The sequence below is a fragment of the Sinohyriopsis cumingii genome, chromosome 4 (genome assembly GCF_028554795.1).
Source record: "Sinohyriopsis cumingii isolate HCF-2022 chromosome 4, ASM2855479v2, whole genome shotgun sequence".
In the NCBI taxonomy this organism is placed as follows: domain Eukaryota; kingdom Metazoa; phylum Mollusca; class Bivalvia; order Unionida; family Unionidae; genus Sinohyriopsis; species Sinohyriopsis cumingii.
This window is the reverse complement of record NC_142964.1, coordinates 24,866,906-24,880,918: the sequence shown is the minus strand read 5'-3', so window position 1 is coordinate 24,880,918 and position 14,013 is coordinate 24,866,906. Positions and strand designations below refer to the sequence as shown.

Below are 14,013 nucleotides of genomic sequence, written 5' to 3'. Positions count from 1 at the left end.
ATTCAAACATTTTGATTATGACTTTTTATTACTAGGACTTCTATTTTGTAATACTTGGATTATTTTTAGATTTGATTCCTAAAACCGTAAGTTATTTGACTCATTTTTACCTCGTTTTTCTAGGGAAATAATTTTTTTTACAAAGCTTCTTGGCTTCACTTATTTCTTGTTACTGTTTAAAAGAGCCTAAACAAGTAACACAGAGAATTGGGGGCTCGTCCGGAATATACGAATTTTGGCTAAAATATTTCAGAAACTGTTTTTCTTTTAAATTTAAATTATCCTAGATTTTGAAAATATTTAAATCCCAAGTACTGTTTTACATTTTTTGAAATCTTTAGTGAAATCGGCAAGCTTTTTTTTATAACGTCATCAAAAGTGGAGATCTTTTTTCTCTTCAAATCCTATCCAGGAACAATTAGACCTTTGATAAAAAGAAACAGATTCAACTTGCCAGAAAATATAATCTTTCTGAGGCAAAAACTTCCTTAACAAAGCAGGAAATAAAACATATTTTGCTCCATTATTTCTTGGAAAGGAATGTTTTGGATAAAAGTGCTTTGGTTTAAGTGAATAAGTATTTATCAGACTTTGACATAAAAGTAAAGGAATTAGATGGATTTAGAGTAAAGGAAGCTGGAACTTCAGAGAGATAAAGAAGAAAAGCAAATGCAGTTGAAACTGGAGAAAGAGAACAAAAATGAAATAGGATAAAGAAAAAGAACCAATGTTATTACAGAAAGAAGAAAAAATGCAATTAGGTAAGTAATAAAGATAGAAAGATAAATGCAGTTACCAAAAGAACAAATGCAATTACAAAAAGAACAAATGCAGTTACAGAAAGAGGAGAAACAAATGCAATTGCAAGTAAATAAGGAAGAAACAGAGAGAGATAGATAGAGGCAAATGCAAAGAGAGGAGTGGGAATATCAGTTTAGAATAAGAAAAATGGAGCTGGCAAGTGAAAAGCACATTCCCACATTAGATATAATTTCAAGTTTTGATGTTACAATGAATATTAGGTTAGTGCCCAGTTTCAGAGAAAATAAAGTAGACGAATATTTTCCTCGTTTTGAAAAAGTTGCGGAAATTTGAAATGGCCAAGGGAGCATAGGACTCTATAATTGCAATGTGTCTTTTGGCATCCGGGAGACGTTGGTATAGCTCCAAAGTAAGTTGTTGTTTCTCCTTCTTTCTAGCTCATTTTTCTTCACCTTGCTTTATCTTCCTGTCTTCCTCGGCTTCTTGAACACCCTGTCTGACAGCTAGGCGCCAGATGGAAAGGTCGTTAGCACAGCTCTCCCAGTCATTGACATTGATGTTGGCCGTCTTCATGCCCTTCTTGCAAACATCTTTGTAGTACAGACGTGGTTGTCCAGTCGATCGTGCGCCTTCTGCTAGCTCTCCGTATAACAGGTTCATGGGAATGCGGCATGGATCCATTCTCTTGACATTTTTCGATGTGCCACGCCTCCATCCCCGTTGCTGCCTGGGTGGTCGTCTAGACTAAAGCTCTCCGTTATCGATCAATGCCATCTGACCTCTGTCCGCGTGGGTCCGAGTCTCGGGCTCGGCCAATGTATGTATGTGAGAAAGTTTGCCAGTAACTTTCCCTGAGTCAGTGGTTCGTACCAGGGTTTCCCCGTAATGTTCCTCCACGATTTATGCTGGCCGCCATGTCAAGCCTATTCTGCGCTAAAAATGTCGCGTTAAACCCAGAACAGCAACATCAACTAGGCCAACGTAATCTTCCAGACCAATAAACATGGGTTATGCCAGGAAGGAGAAAAGATAAAGTGTAAATCACATTAATATGTGTTTTATATCGATATGTTTCAGTTTCCGGTAGAGAGCATTTAGTCTCTAACCAACCGAAGTATAGTGCCCTGCACAATGACAACTCACAAGGTAGCCGACGTGGATTGACCCCATGATAGGATTCGTACATACACCCTTTTGGTCTCGAGTCCGGGAGACTCGTCTCCTATATGTTAGAGGATTTCACTGTAGACCGAGGAGGGGGCTGTGTTAAATGGGGTCGAACGATTTGAGAGACAAACAGGAATTTAACAGAGGCGCCATTTTTAGTCACATCTGTTTTACAACTGTGGTTATCAGAATAAAAGCGATCACAGAAATGCTACTTTCTAGTAGAAAATGCATTATTTCACTCTCCAACATTTAACATCAAAGAAGATAGACACACTGAATGGATAACGATAATGCATGGGGAATTCCACTCTTATTACCCTTGACAAAGATACAGACCTTGTGAAATCCCTAGCCGCACTTTACACTTAACGACTGCATTAAAATTTAAAGAACTGCTGCCCAATTATGAAAGGAATTCTTCCAAGCCCTTACAAAACTTGACTATGAATCATGAGGTCTGAGTGCTAGGCAAAAGGTTACTGTGTTTATCTCACTGCCTCTATAATTGCCTTGTTGGGCGCATCAAGCAAGCGGGAAGGTTGATTAGCAATGTGTCACTGAAGCGAAACTGGGTTATATTTATAAACGACGCAACGTATCATCAACGGAATTTTCAAGCTTTTATATCCACAGGTATAACGCATATATGAACTATTCTATATTGTTATATCTCTTTGATTTATCATATTAATGTTTATGTTTCTGATCATAATAAAGTTTATGTTTCTGATCATAGTAATGTTTATGTTTCTGATCATAGTAATGCTTATGTTTCTGATCATAGTAATATTTACGTCTCTGTACCATATGACTCTGCATAATATCATAATAATATATACATGTCTACTGATTTATTACATTATGTAGTTTTACGTCTAAAACGTTCTAGTCAGCACTAAGTAAGAACCCGGAAAATGTACTCCACAAATTGTGAATGTAAAAAGGCTGATCTCCCCATGGACCATGCTTAATCATCCTTGCCGAATCCCCTTTGTACATACGAATAACCAACATGTTACTTCCTGGAGCCAAGTGTCTCGGGTCTGCGGAGTACAGCCAAAGTTTTATATCTTCGTTTATCTTCAACGCTGTTTCAAGTCTTCTTGAAGCCCCAAGAATGTGCGAAAAGAATACGTACGTTCCACTGACGGGGGCTACAAATTTTCCGTTTGTATGATCGTAGGCACTTCCTTCGTTGTGAATAACATCACTAAATACAATAGTGTCCCAGGGAGGGATATTTTTTATTTCAGGCGATATTCGAGCGGAAAATGATACACGGCGATTAACTTGCTTTTCAAATTCTGATAGTTTCAAATCATTGACTTTTAATGTTTCTTGTACAGACTGGAGCACCCTTCTCAAACAGCAGCTGGATTTGTTCATGCCGTGGCTTTCACAAACATTTACATAGCTTGGATTTAGTTGACAAAATTGATTTGAAACGCCATCGATATATGCATCCATCTGGTTTATAACATTTGAGGCGGAACTATTGAGCTCGTTTTGTTTCTTTTCCATATGATACAATTCTGATCTTAGACTCGTTAAAGATTTCTCTGTGGATGATTTGAAATTAATGAGTTCATTCACTTTATCAGAAGCTGTTCTTAAATCTGATTGCAAATCTTCTTGTGTTGACCTAAGGTCACTAACTCTTTTCTCCGTCTGTTTTCTCCATTGCTTTTCTTCGCCAAATGCCTTTTTTAGGACGATGATGTTATGTCGTTCATAATTGTTGCCATTTCTCAAATTTTGATTCTGATAGTTCGCATTACGAGCGTCGTTTAGCAATTGTTCGATTATACTTTGCTGGGTCTTTAAATTGGCTCTTAAAATATCCGTCTCCTCGGGACTTTTTGTGTGATTTTTTGTGAACATTTGTTCTTGTAACTGATGAACAGTATTCTGAAGTTCTATTCTCAGTCTCCGTTCAGTGTCCAGATCTCTCCGTAGAATCAGAATATCAGATGCCAACCTTAGGTCCACCATGTCCAACCTCTTCCTCAGGCTTTCCAACTCAGTCGATACATCTGTCATATGTACACAATCAATGGCCACGACCATAATGACGAAACACAGATGCCACAAACTCCTCATGTCCTTGTGTTATAGGGCAGCTGTAATTGATAGAATCAAAAATATAATAACGTGTCATCATTTATGATAGGTCAAATTACAATTACATATGTTATATGTTGTACGTTGTATCATACAAGTTTATCAACGCATTACTCCAGGAAGAGCTACATTAAAAAAAAGACTGACACTTTATGTACTCTCTCTAGTGGAAATGTTATATGACTAGACTAAACATTCATTATTTCTCTAGTAGAAGGATTGGTTGATCGATTGGCCTAGTTTGAATCGTTGAAATCCACTAAATATAGGCAGAGAGTTTAAAGCCACGATAACTACGTGAATCTGCAGTAACATAATGTGACGACTCTTTGGTGACAAAATTAGGTAACAAAAAAGAAGTAAAACAGATTTATAAAACTTAAGAAATAATTTAATTATCAAAGTTTAAAATGCAGATATGAGAGGAGCTCACAGTGAATCCTACCTAGTCCTTATAAAGGTCTATTAATGTCCTAAATAAATGTAAAGTCTTTATAAATTTCAATACCGGAAATGTACTTGTCCTCAAGAATGGTGACATTGTCAAGATGGCGTTGTCCGGAATTCCTCCGAATAATTTTAACAGTTCCAGAATAATATTTTAGTCCGAATATGAGAACTTTCTATCTTCCCTGAACTGTCGAAGAATTATTTTTTCCGCTCGAATAATATCTACGTACAACATAAAACACGTCTGCAGACTTACAGCAGGAAAACAATAAGTGTGAAAGACTCCAAATATCGGAAGGAATCTGACTGCTTATCTTTCTCTTTATATATACCGAATTTTGCGACTGTACTTCGCTGTAGACCCACGTGACATCATACACTACTGGTCTTAAGTCGAATTAAGCATTTTCACTTGACGTAGCACAACCAATGGGAGGCCACAAAATTATTCTTGAAACATAAATATCCCATCAGTCACTGAGAAACTACGCCATAGGCGCTATTTTAAGTCTTATTAATAGAATGTGTGTTTGTGTTATTTGGATTTTTTATGTAGTTTTAACAGGTTTTCAGTCTTATTGATACAATGTATTCATTGTGGCAGTCTATAGTGATGTCTAGCATTGGGCATCATGCCGCAGACATGTAGCATTATGACCCACCCAATCACATGATCCTAACAGGCCGACCAGTCCTAATACTAAACTCTTAATCCTGAGTTCCTACGGAGACAGCTGCTAGTATCAGTTATGCAAGTCTACGGTATGACAAAGCCAGGGCTCGTACCCGCGACCTCACGCATTCGACGCGGACACTCTAACCATTAAGCCACTGGAGCGGTGCATTCGTTAGATGATTATTAGTAATTGCCAACACATAACTAAACATATATTTATAAATTCTATGTGCCGACCGGTGGTCTAGTGTCGGAGAACCACAACTGTATCAGACCCAAGCTGATCCAAGAACACACAGCCTATTAGTTGGGAACAAGGCACTCTAACCACTGAGCCACCGCGAATTCCGCCTCCATAGATCGTCTCTAACAATATGCAGAAGAGCAGATCTGGCCTATTTCACGCCCGAAAGCCAGCAATGGGTGGGAATCAGTTGGCGTAGGGTGGGGTGGGGTTTCACTCAGGTATAGCTTCCAAGACGGTATTGAATCGATGCTGAGGATACAGAACCTATACTAGAATTGAAAAGAATCATTGCGATTCACTGCATCAGTTGTGATCTATCTTATACAACGTTCTGTTTTAATTTTTATATTGTTACTCCATATAGTGTTGAAATTATTCTATAAAGTTTTAAGAGTAAACAGTCAAGTGATCGCGAGTGGTCAGCACGAGAACCGAAGAAACATAAAAAGTGCGGCCGTCATGGCTACATGTAGGAAAGTAGAATTGGAAGTCAAATTAAATACTGTACCTCAGGAAAAGGATGCAGCTGCAACTGAGGCCCATGACAATATCTTTGAAGCAGTGGTAGAACCAGGGTAGGATTGTCAGTCAAATGCTTTCTGATGGTCATGGCCAACGTACCAGGGACTCTGTACTAAACTAATACGCGATGAACAACAGCTCATTCTCCTCATGACTATAGTGGAGTAAAAAGCAGGTGCTGAAGCATCGCCGATCACACATGAAGAAAATGTACGACCTCTTGATGGGAATCTGTATTAAGTACGCTTTACAATGGATGCCAGTGGCCACTACACTGTTCCGCACATTTACAGGCCCATAGATTCATGAGACCAGAATTGCAATCCGGACATGTTTTCACAGGGAGACTCACTACTTCAGGATTACACGCAGAAAAGTTCATTGTGCGCATCACTCACACATTGCAAAGGCCAGATGCATCTGAACAATTGCACATGAACCCACCATCGAATGTTGCTTCGCTCATCGATGACATGCCGCACGTGCCTCAATTTCGCAAGTCGAAGCGCCAAGTATGACAGATTTTGGCCAAATACCTGAACTTGCCATGAACTCGTCAACTCGGTGCTCTTCAAGTTCGACCGTAGAGAGAAATACAGAACATGGAAGTCCACATTTACAAATTCCATCTGAGAGGAACTTGATTTATTGTCAAAATACATAGGACATGAGTCCTCAGAGCATGTGAAGAGGAACAGGTCAGTACATATGAATAACCCTGCAATAGGTCTGAAGACGGTATGGGAATGACTGGATGCGTGTTACGCCCCCCCACCACCACCACTTGAGGTGATTGAAAACTCTCTCTTCGATGCATTAGAGAAATTTATAAATATTTCTATCAAAGATAATCAAAAGCTACAAGTTCTTGGAGACCTGTTAATGAAACTCGAATTGGCCAAAGCGGATCCACACCTACCAGGCCTCAGTTTGTTAGACACCCATCGTGGAAAAACTGCAACACAGTTTCCAAGAGAAATGGATCTAGCAAGGCTCAATATATAAGGAGGAAAATTCAGCCCCATTCCCACATTCCTCATTCTTTTTCAGTGTTTATTCGTGATCTAGCTAAAACAAGGTATGATCCAAGTTTCGAATTTAGTGCATCGGGCACATCGAGTTCAAATGCTTTCAAGTTAGACACAAAACATCTGTCTCTGTACATTAAAGAAAGTGTATTCTACGTCCACCACACCTATCCACACTACAACTTCAAATTGCAAAGTCGAGGATACCAACAAAAAATGTCCATTGCACAATAAGCCTCACCCCCTTCAGAAATGTCGTGGCTCTAGAAAGAAATCTTTTGGACGAATTACTTTGGTAGATATTGTAAATCGACTGTTAATTGTGGAGAGTGTGAGAGCGATAAACATTCGACCATTCTACATCCAGATACTCGTAAATTCATCCACCCTGGCTCAATGCACGGCGGAGAGGAGAAAAGAATAATGTCACACCATCAAACACTTCCAACTGCACTGTGCTCTAAAATATGCTGAGTGAGAGTTTACGCGAAAGGACAACCTGACAAAGCAGTGAAGACGTACACCATCCTGGACTATCAAAATGTGAAATTGTTGACTAGGTCAGAGTTATGTCATTTATTCTGCACATGTGGAAACATATCTCCATACGCACTCAAGACGTGTGCAGGACAGATGAAGGCAGTAAGGAGACAAACAAACAGTTACCTGATAGAGAAAGGTGACGGCGGTACAAGGCTGTCTCTTCCCACACTGATAGACCAGATACTGAACAATAGGAGCAAGATCCCGACACCCTATGCGGCGAGTCATCACCTTCATCTGTGGTTCGATGTCAACCATATGCCAGCATTAGATCAAGACGCACAAATTGTGCTCCTGCTAGGTAGAGATATATTAAGAGTGCACAAGGTTCACGAGCAGCTCAACGGTCCCTACGTACAAGGATTTGATCTTGGATAGATTATAGTAGGTGACATCTGCATTAGAAAAGCGCGTAAACCTGTCAACGTCAGCACTTTCTCTAAACTAGTTATATAGAATGGTCACATGTTCTTTTTAGACTATGTCTGAAACATTTCTTTGTAAAATAGAGAATCAACAACAACGAAAATCAAAATAGTACTACTCAAGCCTACAATGAAGTTTCCACACTGGGAAAGTGGTCATGCACATACAGTTTGTAAACAAAACCAACTAAAACAATCAATGAACGACAATAAACCTGCTCCTTTGATCTAAGACAAGGAGTTCAAGGAAGTAATGGACAAAGGATACTTCAAAGATTAACCAAACGGCTTGATAGCCTCGCTCCTCTTTCGTATGTCAAAACGTCAACTTCCTAATAAGAAACCACAGGCGAGCACTCGACTCGCGTCGCCACACCATACCTTGGCAAGGTAACTACAGGCAAAGCACCATTTCGTGGCATTCATGAAAAGGATATTTGAAAACGGCCAGACGGAGCCGGCCTTACTACTGAAAGAAGGTGAATCATGCTGGTATCTACCGACCTTTGGGTCTACCATCCATTCACAGACACCAGGTCAAATCAGACTTGTATTTGACTCAAGTGCTCCAGGTCGGGGCATCCGTACAGAATGATGTTCTTACCAGTCTAGACCTAACCAGTTGCTTCGTAGGAGTACTAATCCGTTTCAGGAAGGAGCATGTTGCTGTAACAGCCGACTTCCAGCACATGTTCCACTGTTTTGAAGTTCAAGTTGACGACAGAAATTATTTAAGATTTTTGTGGTGCTGCAACAATGACAAACAATGAAGTTGTCGAATACAGGATGAAAATACATATCCTCGGTAACAGTTCATCACCTGCAGTGACCACAAACGGACTTCGAAGGGCCAGACAGGAAGGAGAATGTGAATGTGGTACTAATGCAAGACGGTTAGTAGAGAGAGACTTCTATGTAGACGATGGACTTAAATAAATGGCTACAGATGCAGAGGATATCGATCTGCTCAAAGGAACGCATGAATTTTATCCATCTCTAATCTGAGACTCCACAAAATTTCCTTCAACACGCCGAGATAATGAAGGCATTACCATCAAATGACTACGCAATGGATATAAAGGATATGGATCTTATTGTCGAATCACCACTTATTCAGCCTTGTCTTGGGCTAAGCTGGGTGCTAAAGACGGACACATTCACAGTCCAGTTGTCCGTTGATTAAATTCCGTACAACCGACGCGACGTCCTGTCAACTGCCAACAACCTCTACTATTCACTAGGGTTCGGAGCTCCATTTATCATCCAAGGGAGGTTATTACTTCAGGAGTCTTATATGTAGGCGATGGACTTAAATGAATGACTACATATGCAGAGGATGTCGATCTGCTCGAAGGAACACAGGGATTTTATCCATTTCTAATCTGAGGCTCCACAAAATTGCCTTCAACTCGCCGAGATAATGAAGGCATTACCGTCACATGACTACGCAATGGATATAAGTGATTTGGATCTTGGTGTCGAATCACCACTTATTCAGCCTTGTCTTGGGCTAATCTTGGTTCTCAAGACGGACACATTCACAGTCCAGTTGTCCGTTGATTAAAATCCGTACAACCGACGCGACGTCCTGTCAACTGCGAACAACCTCTACGATTCACTCGGGTTCGTAGTCCCACTTACCATTCAAGGGAGGTTATTACTTCAAGAGCTTACTTCAGAGGCAAGAACATGGGATACTATACTACCTAAAACAAAAGCTACAGGAACAGGAGAGGTGGAAGGATTCTCTGCAGGCTCTCTAACAGCTCCTGATTCCACGTACTTGCACCGCAAAGCTCTTTCTCTCCAGAACTGGGCCGAGAGATATGTCTCTTCTCAGATTTCTCAACGAAAACAATCTCAGCCGTGGCTTAATTAAAAAACCACAGATACAAATGATTGGACCACTTGGGGTCGGAAAATCTAAGATGACGCGGCAACCCACACAAATTATTCCAAAACAAAAACCAAGTTGAGCTCTATTAGCAGCAAAAATAGCGGAGCTGATTTTAGATCAAATGGATATAAAACCCGACACCATCAAGTTCTGCACGGACAGCAAAGTAGAGTTGGTATAGATACACAACCAAGCCAGAGATATGTTTACATCAGCAACACTGTGAAACGTATCAGGAGGTCAACGCACCAAGAGCAATGGCATGTTACTACTGACAGAAAGCCCACAGACCACACTGCTAGATCTGATCAAGCAGCTCATCTGATGTCCACAAACATATGTTATGTGGTAAGGACGAGATTCATTCCTCCATTTCTGTAAAACAGGGTGCTCATTTTGAACTGCAGTGTTTTTAGTTTTGTCCGCTCTCGTTGCAGCATTGCAAAACTATATATATGAGAACTTATTAATGTGATTAAAATCAATACTTTGGACATAATTTTTAATGTATATAATACTGTTTTATATGTGAATTTCTTGTGGCGTGAATAAGGAGACATTCAGAAGAAAACCATTCAAATGTGAAGTTTGCCACTCAGATGTGAAGTTTGCCACTCAAATGTGATGTTGTGTATTTCAGATAACAATAACAGAAGCCATTCTAGCATTTGTTGTAAGACAAGTAGTTTCATTCGATGGTTAATTGTAGCGTGTTTAATGACATGAAATGATGATTCAAGACTGCAGTAAATGAGCATAAATAATTGTTAATATATAGCATCACATACAAATTTATATATTTTGTGTTTTAGTTTAAAAGTATACACACTACAGATTGTCGCATGTATGTGTAAATATACATTCCCTCAGTATTCAAGGATGTATTGAATTGATAATTTCTACAGTCGGGCTACAACAGGCTTGACACAAATATCCGGTAGGTGAAAACATTTAACTTAACCAGGTCTTTTTCCTCATCTTGCTTTACAGGAGTCTTATTTCGTCATCATTGAATTTCTCAAACTTAATCTTGGAAAATCTTTGTAATATATTTCAACATGCTGTTGGTTATAACTATTTAGTTTTAAAACAAAGATATAAGGATTGTCTTCGCTATCAAAAACAAAGGTCTCAAAGGATAAAACTTTAGTCAATCACCTACTCGAATGAGTCAGATACAGCGGTTTGATTGGTCCAGTGCCAGTGATGACGTCAGTGCGAAATTATCAATACTGTATCTCCTTTTCATTTTTTTTCTTCAGTTTTATACTGCTTCCGACTATACAACAGACTGCATTCAGTTTATAAGGAGACTTTTGAATAAATTCTACTAGATTCTAAAGAGCATTCTTGTCTTCGTATGATTAGTTAGAAATGTATTAAGCAATCTGTTTAGTTGAGCAGTGTTATCCGCGACGAGAACAACATAATAAATAATATGTACAAACATGTATTAAACTGTTATTGTTTGTCCTAAACCATTAAAGTCGCACAGCTCTTGATTACAAATGCTCATGTCATCCAAATTTATGTACAAGGAATATGCAATGAAGAAAAGATATTCTGGAAATTACACTAATCTGTGTTCTTTCACTTTCCGTTAACAGAGAAGAGATCAACATTTTATGCAAATAAGCCGCACACTTAAAATGGAGAGGACGGGTTAGTGCTTGTCCCTTCATTATTTATACACAAAGGATTACACAGCAACGTATTTCCGAGGTTGACAGTGTTATTCTATAAAGAGAACATATTGTGTGAGTTACATTAATCTGTGATTTTGCATTGATGCCACTTTACAGCAGTGTAAGTCTTCCTTGCGTTGCATGATGAAATGTATAACAGCATACGACATTCCTGTTGGAGGGCAGACGTAATCTCACATCTCATACTACACTGTTACTGTGGCGTCTATATTAAATTCCATTTTGGCAAGGTACTTTAAATCTCTTAACACAGCCCGCCCCCCTCCCCTCCCCCTTTTGTGACTAAAGCAACATGTTCTCTCTCTCTTTAGGATTAGAGAACATATAGAGTTAAACAACGCTGGTTATATATCGACTTTGATTGCATGTGTATGTCATAAATTCGATAGAATATATCCCTTCAGGATAAATATAACCAGATTATTCAGTGGTACATTAGAAAAAACATTTAAGATTAATGGCTACTTACCACTCCAGATAGCGAGGAAATCTTGGACTAATAAAGAAAGCATTTATTTTACGCACGTAATAAGATCTAATGTCCGGATGTTCAAATTGTGAGAAAAGAAAATAGGGTCACATAACATCTCAGTTAATTTGACATCCGGTACTTTTCTGTAGTGGGCTGTCATACGACACAATCTTCTCTCTCACTCACAGAAACTTAAAAGCTATTGTATCCTGTACTGTAAAGAAAACAATTGCTTCTGCTGAGTCGTATATATATATATATATATATATATATATATATATATATATATATGTGTGTGTGTGTGTGTGTGTGTGTGTGTGTGTGTGTGTGTGTGTGTTTGATACGATATATAAGTTTGAAATTAATAATGAATCGATTTGAGCGCCGTTACTGTGGCGTCTATATTAAATTCCATTTTGGCAAGGTATTTTAAATCTCTTAACACAGCCCGCCCCCTTCCCTCCCCCTTTTGTGACTAAAGCAACATGATCTCTCTCTCTTTAGGATTACAGAACATATAGAGTTAAACAACGCTGGTTATATATCGACTTTGATTGGATGTGTATGTCATAAATTCGATAGAATATATCCCTTCAGTATAAATATAACCAGATTATACAGTGCTTCATTAGAAATAGCATTTAAGACAAATGACTACTTACCACTCCAGACAGCGAGGAGAACATGGACTAAGAAAGAAAGCATTTATTTTACGCACGTAATAGGATCAGATGTCCGGATGTTTGAACTGTGAGAAAAGAAAATTAGGGTCACATAACATCTCAGTTAATTTGACGTCCGGTACTTTTCTGTAGTGGTCTCTCATACGATACGTAATCTTCTCTCTCTCTCACAGAAACTTGAAAACTATTGTATTGTATCCTGTACTGTAAAGAAAACAATTGCTTCTGCTGAGTCGTATATAACTTTATATATAACTTTGCTGATAGAACTGGGGGACCGAGTGGCCGAGTGGTCTAAAGCGCTCTTCGTTACGGATCACTGCCATTTCACCTCTGTCTGCGGCGGTTCGAGTCTAAGATTCAGCCAATGTGGGTTTAGAACTGAAGTTTATGCAATTGTTCTAGAGGTAAATAAGGTCTACATAGGGTTTAGAACTGAAGTTTATGCAGTTGTACTAGTGGTAAATAAGGTCTACATAGGGTTTAGAACTGAAGTTTATGCAGTTGTACTAGTGGTAAATAAGATCTGCATAGGGTTTAGAACTGAAGTTTATGCAATTGTACTAGTGGTAAATAAGGTCTGCATAGGGTTTAGAACTGAAGTTTATGCAATTGTACTAGTGGTAAATAAGGTCTACATAGGGTTTAGAACTGAAGTTTATGCAATTGTACTAGTGGTAAATAAGGTCTGCATAGGGTTTAGAACTGAAGTTTATGCAATTGTACTAGTGGTAAATAAGGTCTGCATAGGGTTTAGAACTGAAGTTTATGCAATTGTACTAGTGGTAAATAAGGTCTGCATAGGGTTTAGAACTGAAGTTTATGCAATTGTACTAGTGGTAAATAAGGTCTGCATAGGGTTTAGAACTGAAGTTTATGCAATTGTACTAGTGGTAAATAAGGTCTGCATACGGTTTAGAACTGAAGTTTATGCAATTGTACTAGTGGTAAATAAGGTCTGCATGTCTGCATAGGGTTTAGAACTGAAGTTTATGCAATTGTACTAGTGGTAAATAAGGTCTGCATACGGTTTAGAACTGAAGTTTATGCAATTGTACTAGAGGTGAATAAACTCTACATGTACTTTACAAACAAGCCATTGAGCAAAATGTTTACCATCGCTGCATCAGTTTTGAATATCGAACCTTTTAAATACGTGTTTTCCAACTGTACAGTTGCAGTATATGATATTTTGTTTCATCTTACTGAAAACTGTCAGAATTTCGGAAAAAATGAATTGCCTTACTATAAGTCTTGTTAAGGTTTGCAGGTCTCCTGATTCAGTACACATGTCTGTCAAATTTGGCATTA

The 14,013-nt window shown here is 38.7% G+C and overlaps 1 protein-coding gene across 2 annotated transcripts; it reads right to left on the bottom strand.

Annotated features, from left to right (window-relative positions):
* Nucleotides 1-2,539: 2,539 nt before the first annotated feature.
* On the bottom strand, nucleotides 2,540-12,790 carry LOC149800822 (uncharacterized). 2 transcript variants are annotated; one of them, XM_089954823.1, is made up of 2 exons: nucleotides 12,682-12,790; nucleotides 2,540-4,052 (listed from the first exon to the last, which is right to left on the bottom strand). In XM_089954823.1, exon 2 carries the CDS (start codon nucleotides 4,030-4,032, stop codon nucleotides 2,818-2,820), a length of 1,215 nt encoding a protein of 404 aa, XP_089810949.1. In that variant the 5' UTR covers nucleotides 4,033-4,052; nucleotides 12,682-12,790; the 3' UTR covers nucleotides 2,540-2,817. The 2 variants fall into 2 exon arrangements, with proteins under 2 accessions (XP_089810949.1, XP_089810948.1); XM_089954822.1 differs by lacking the exon at nucleotides 12,682-12,790 and adding an exon at nucleotides 12,017-12,174.
* Nucleotides 12,791-14,013: the final 1,223 nt, after the last annotated feature.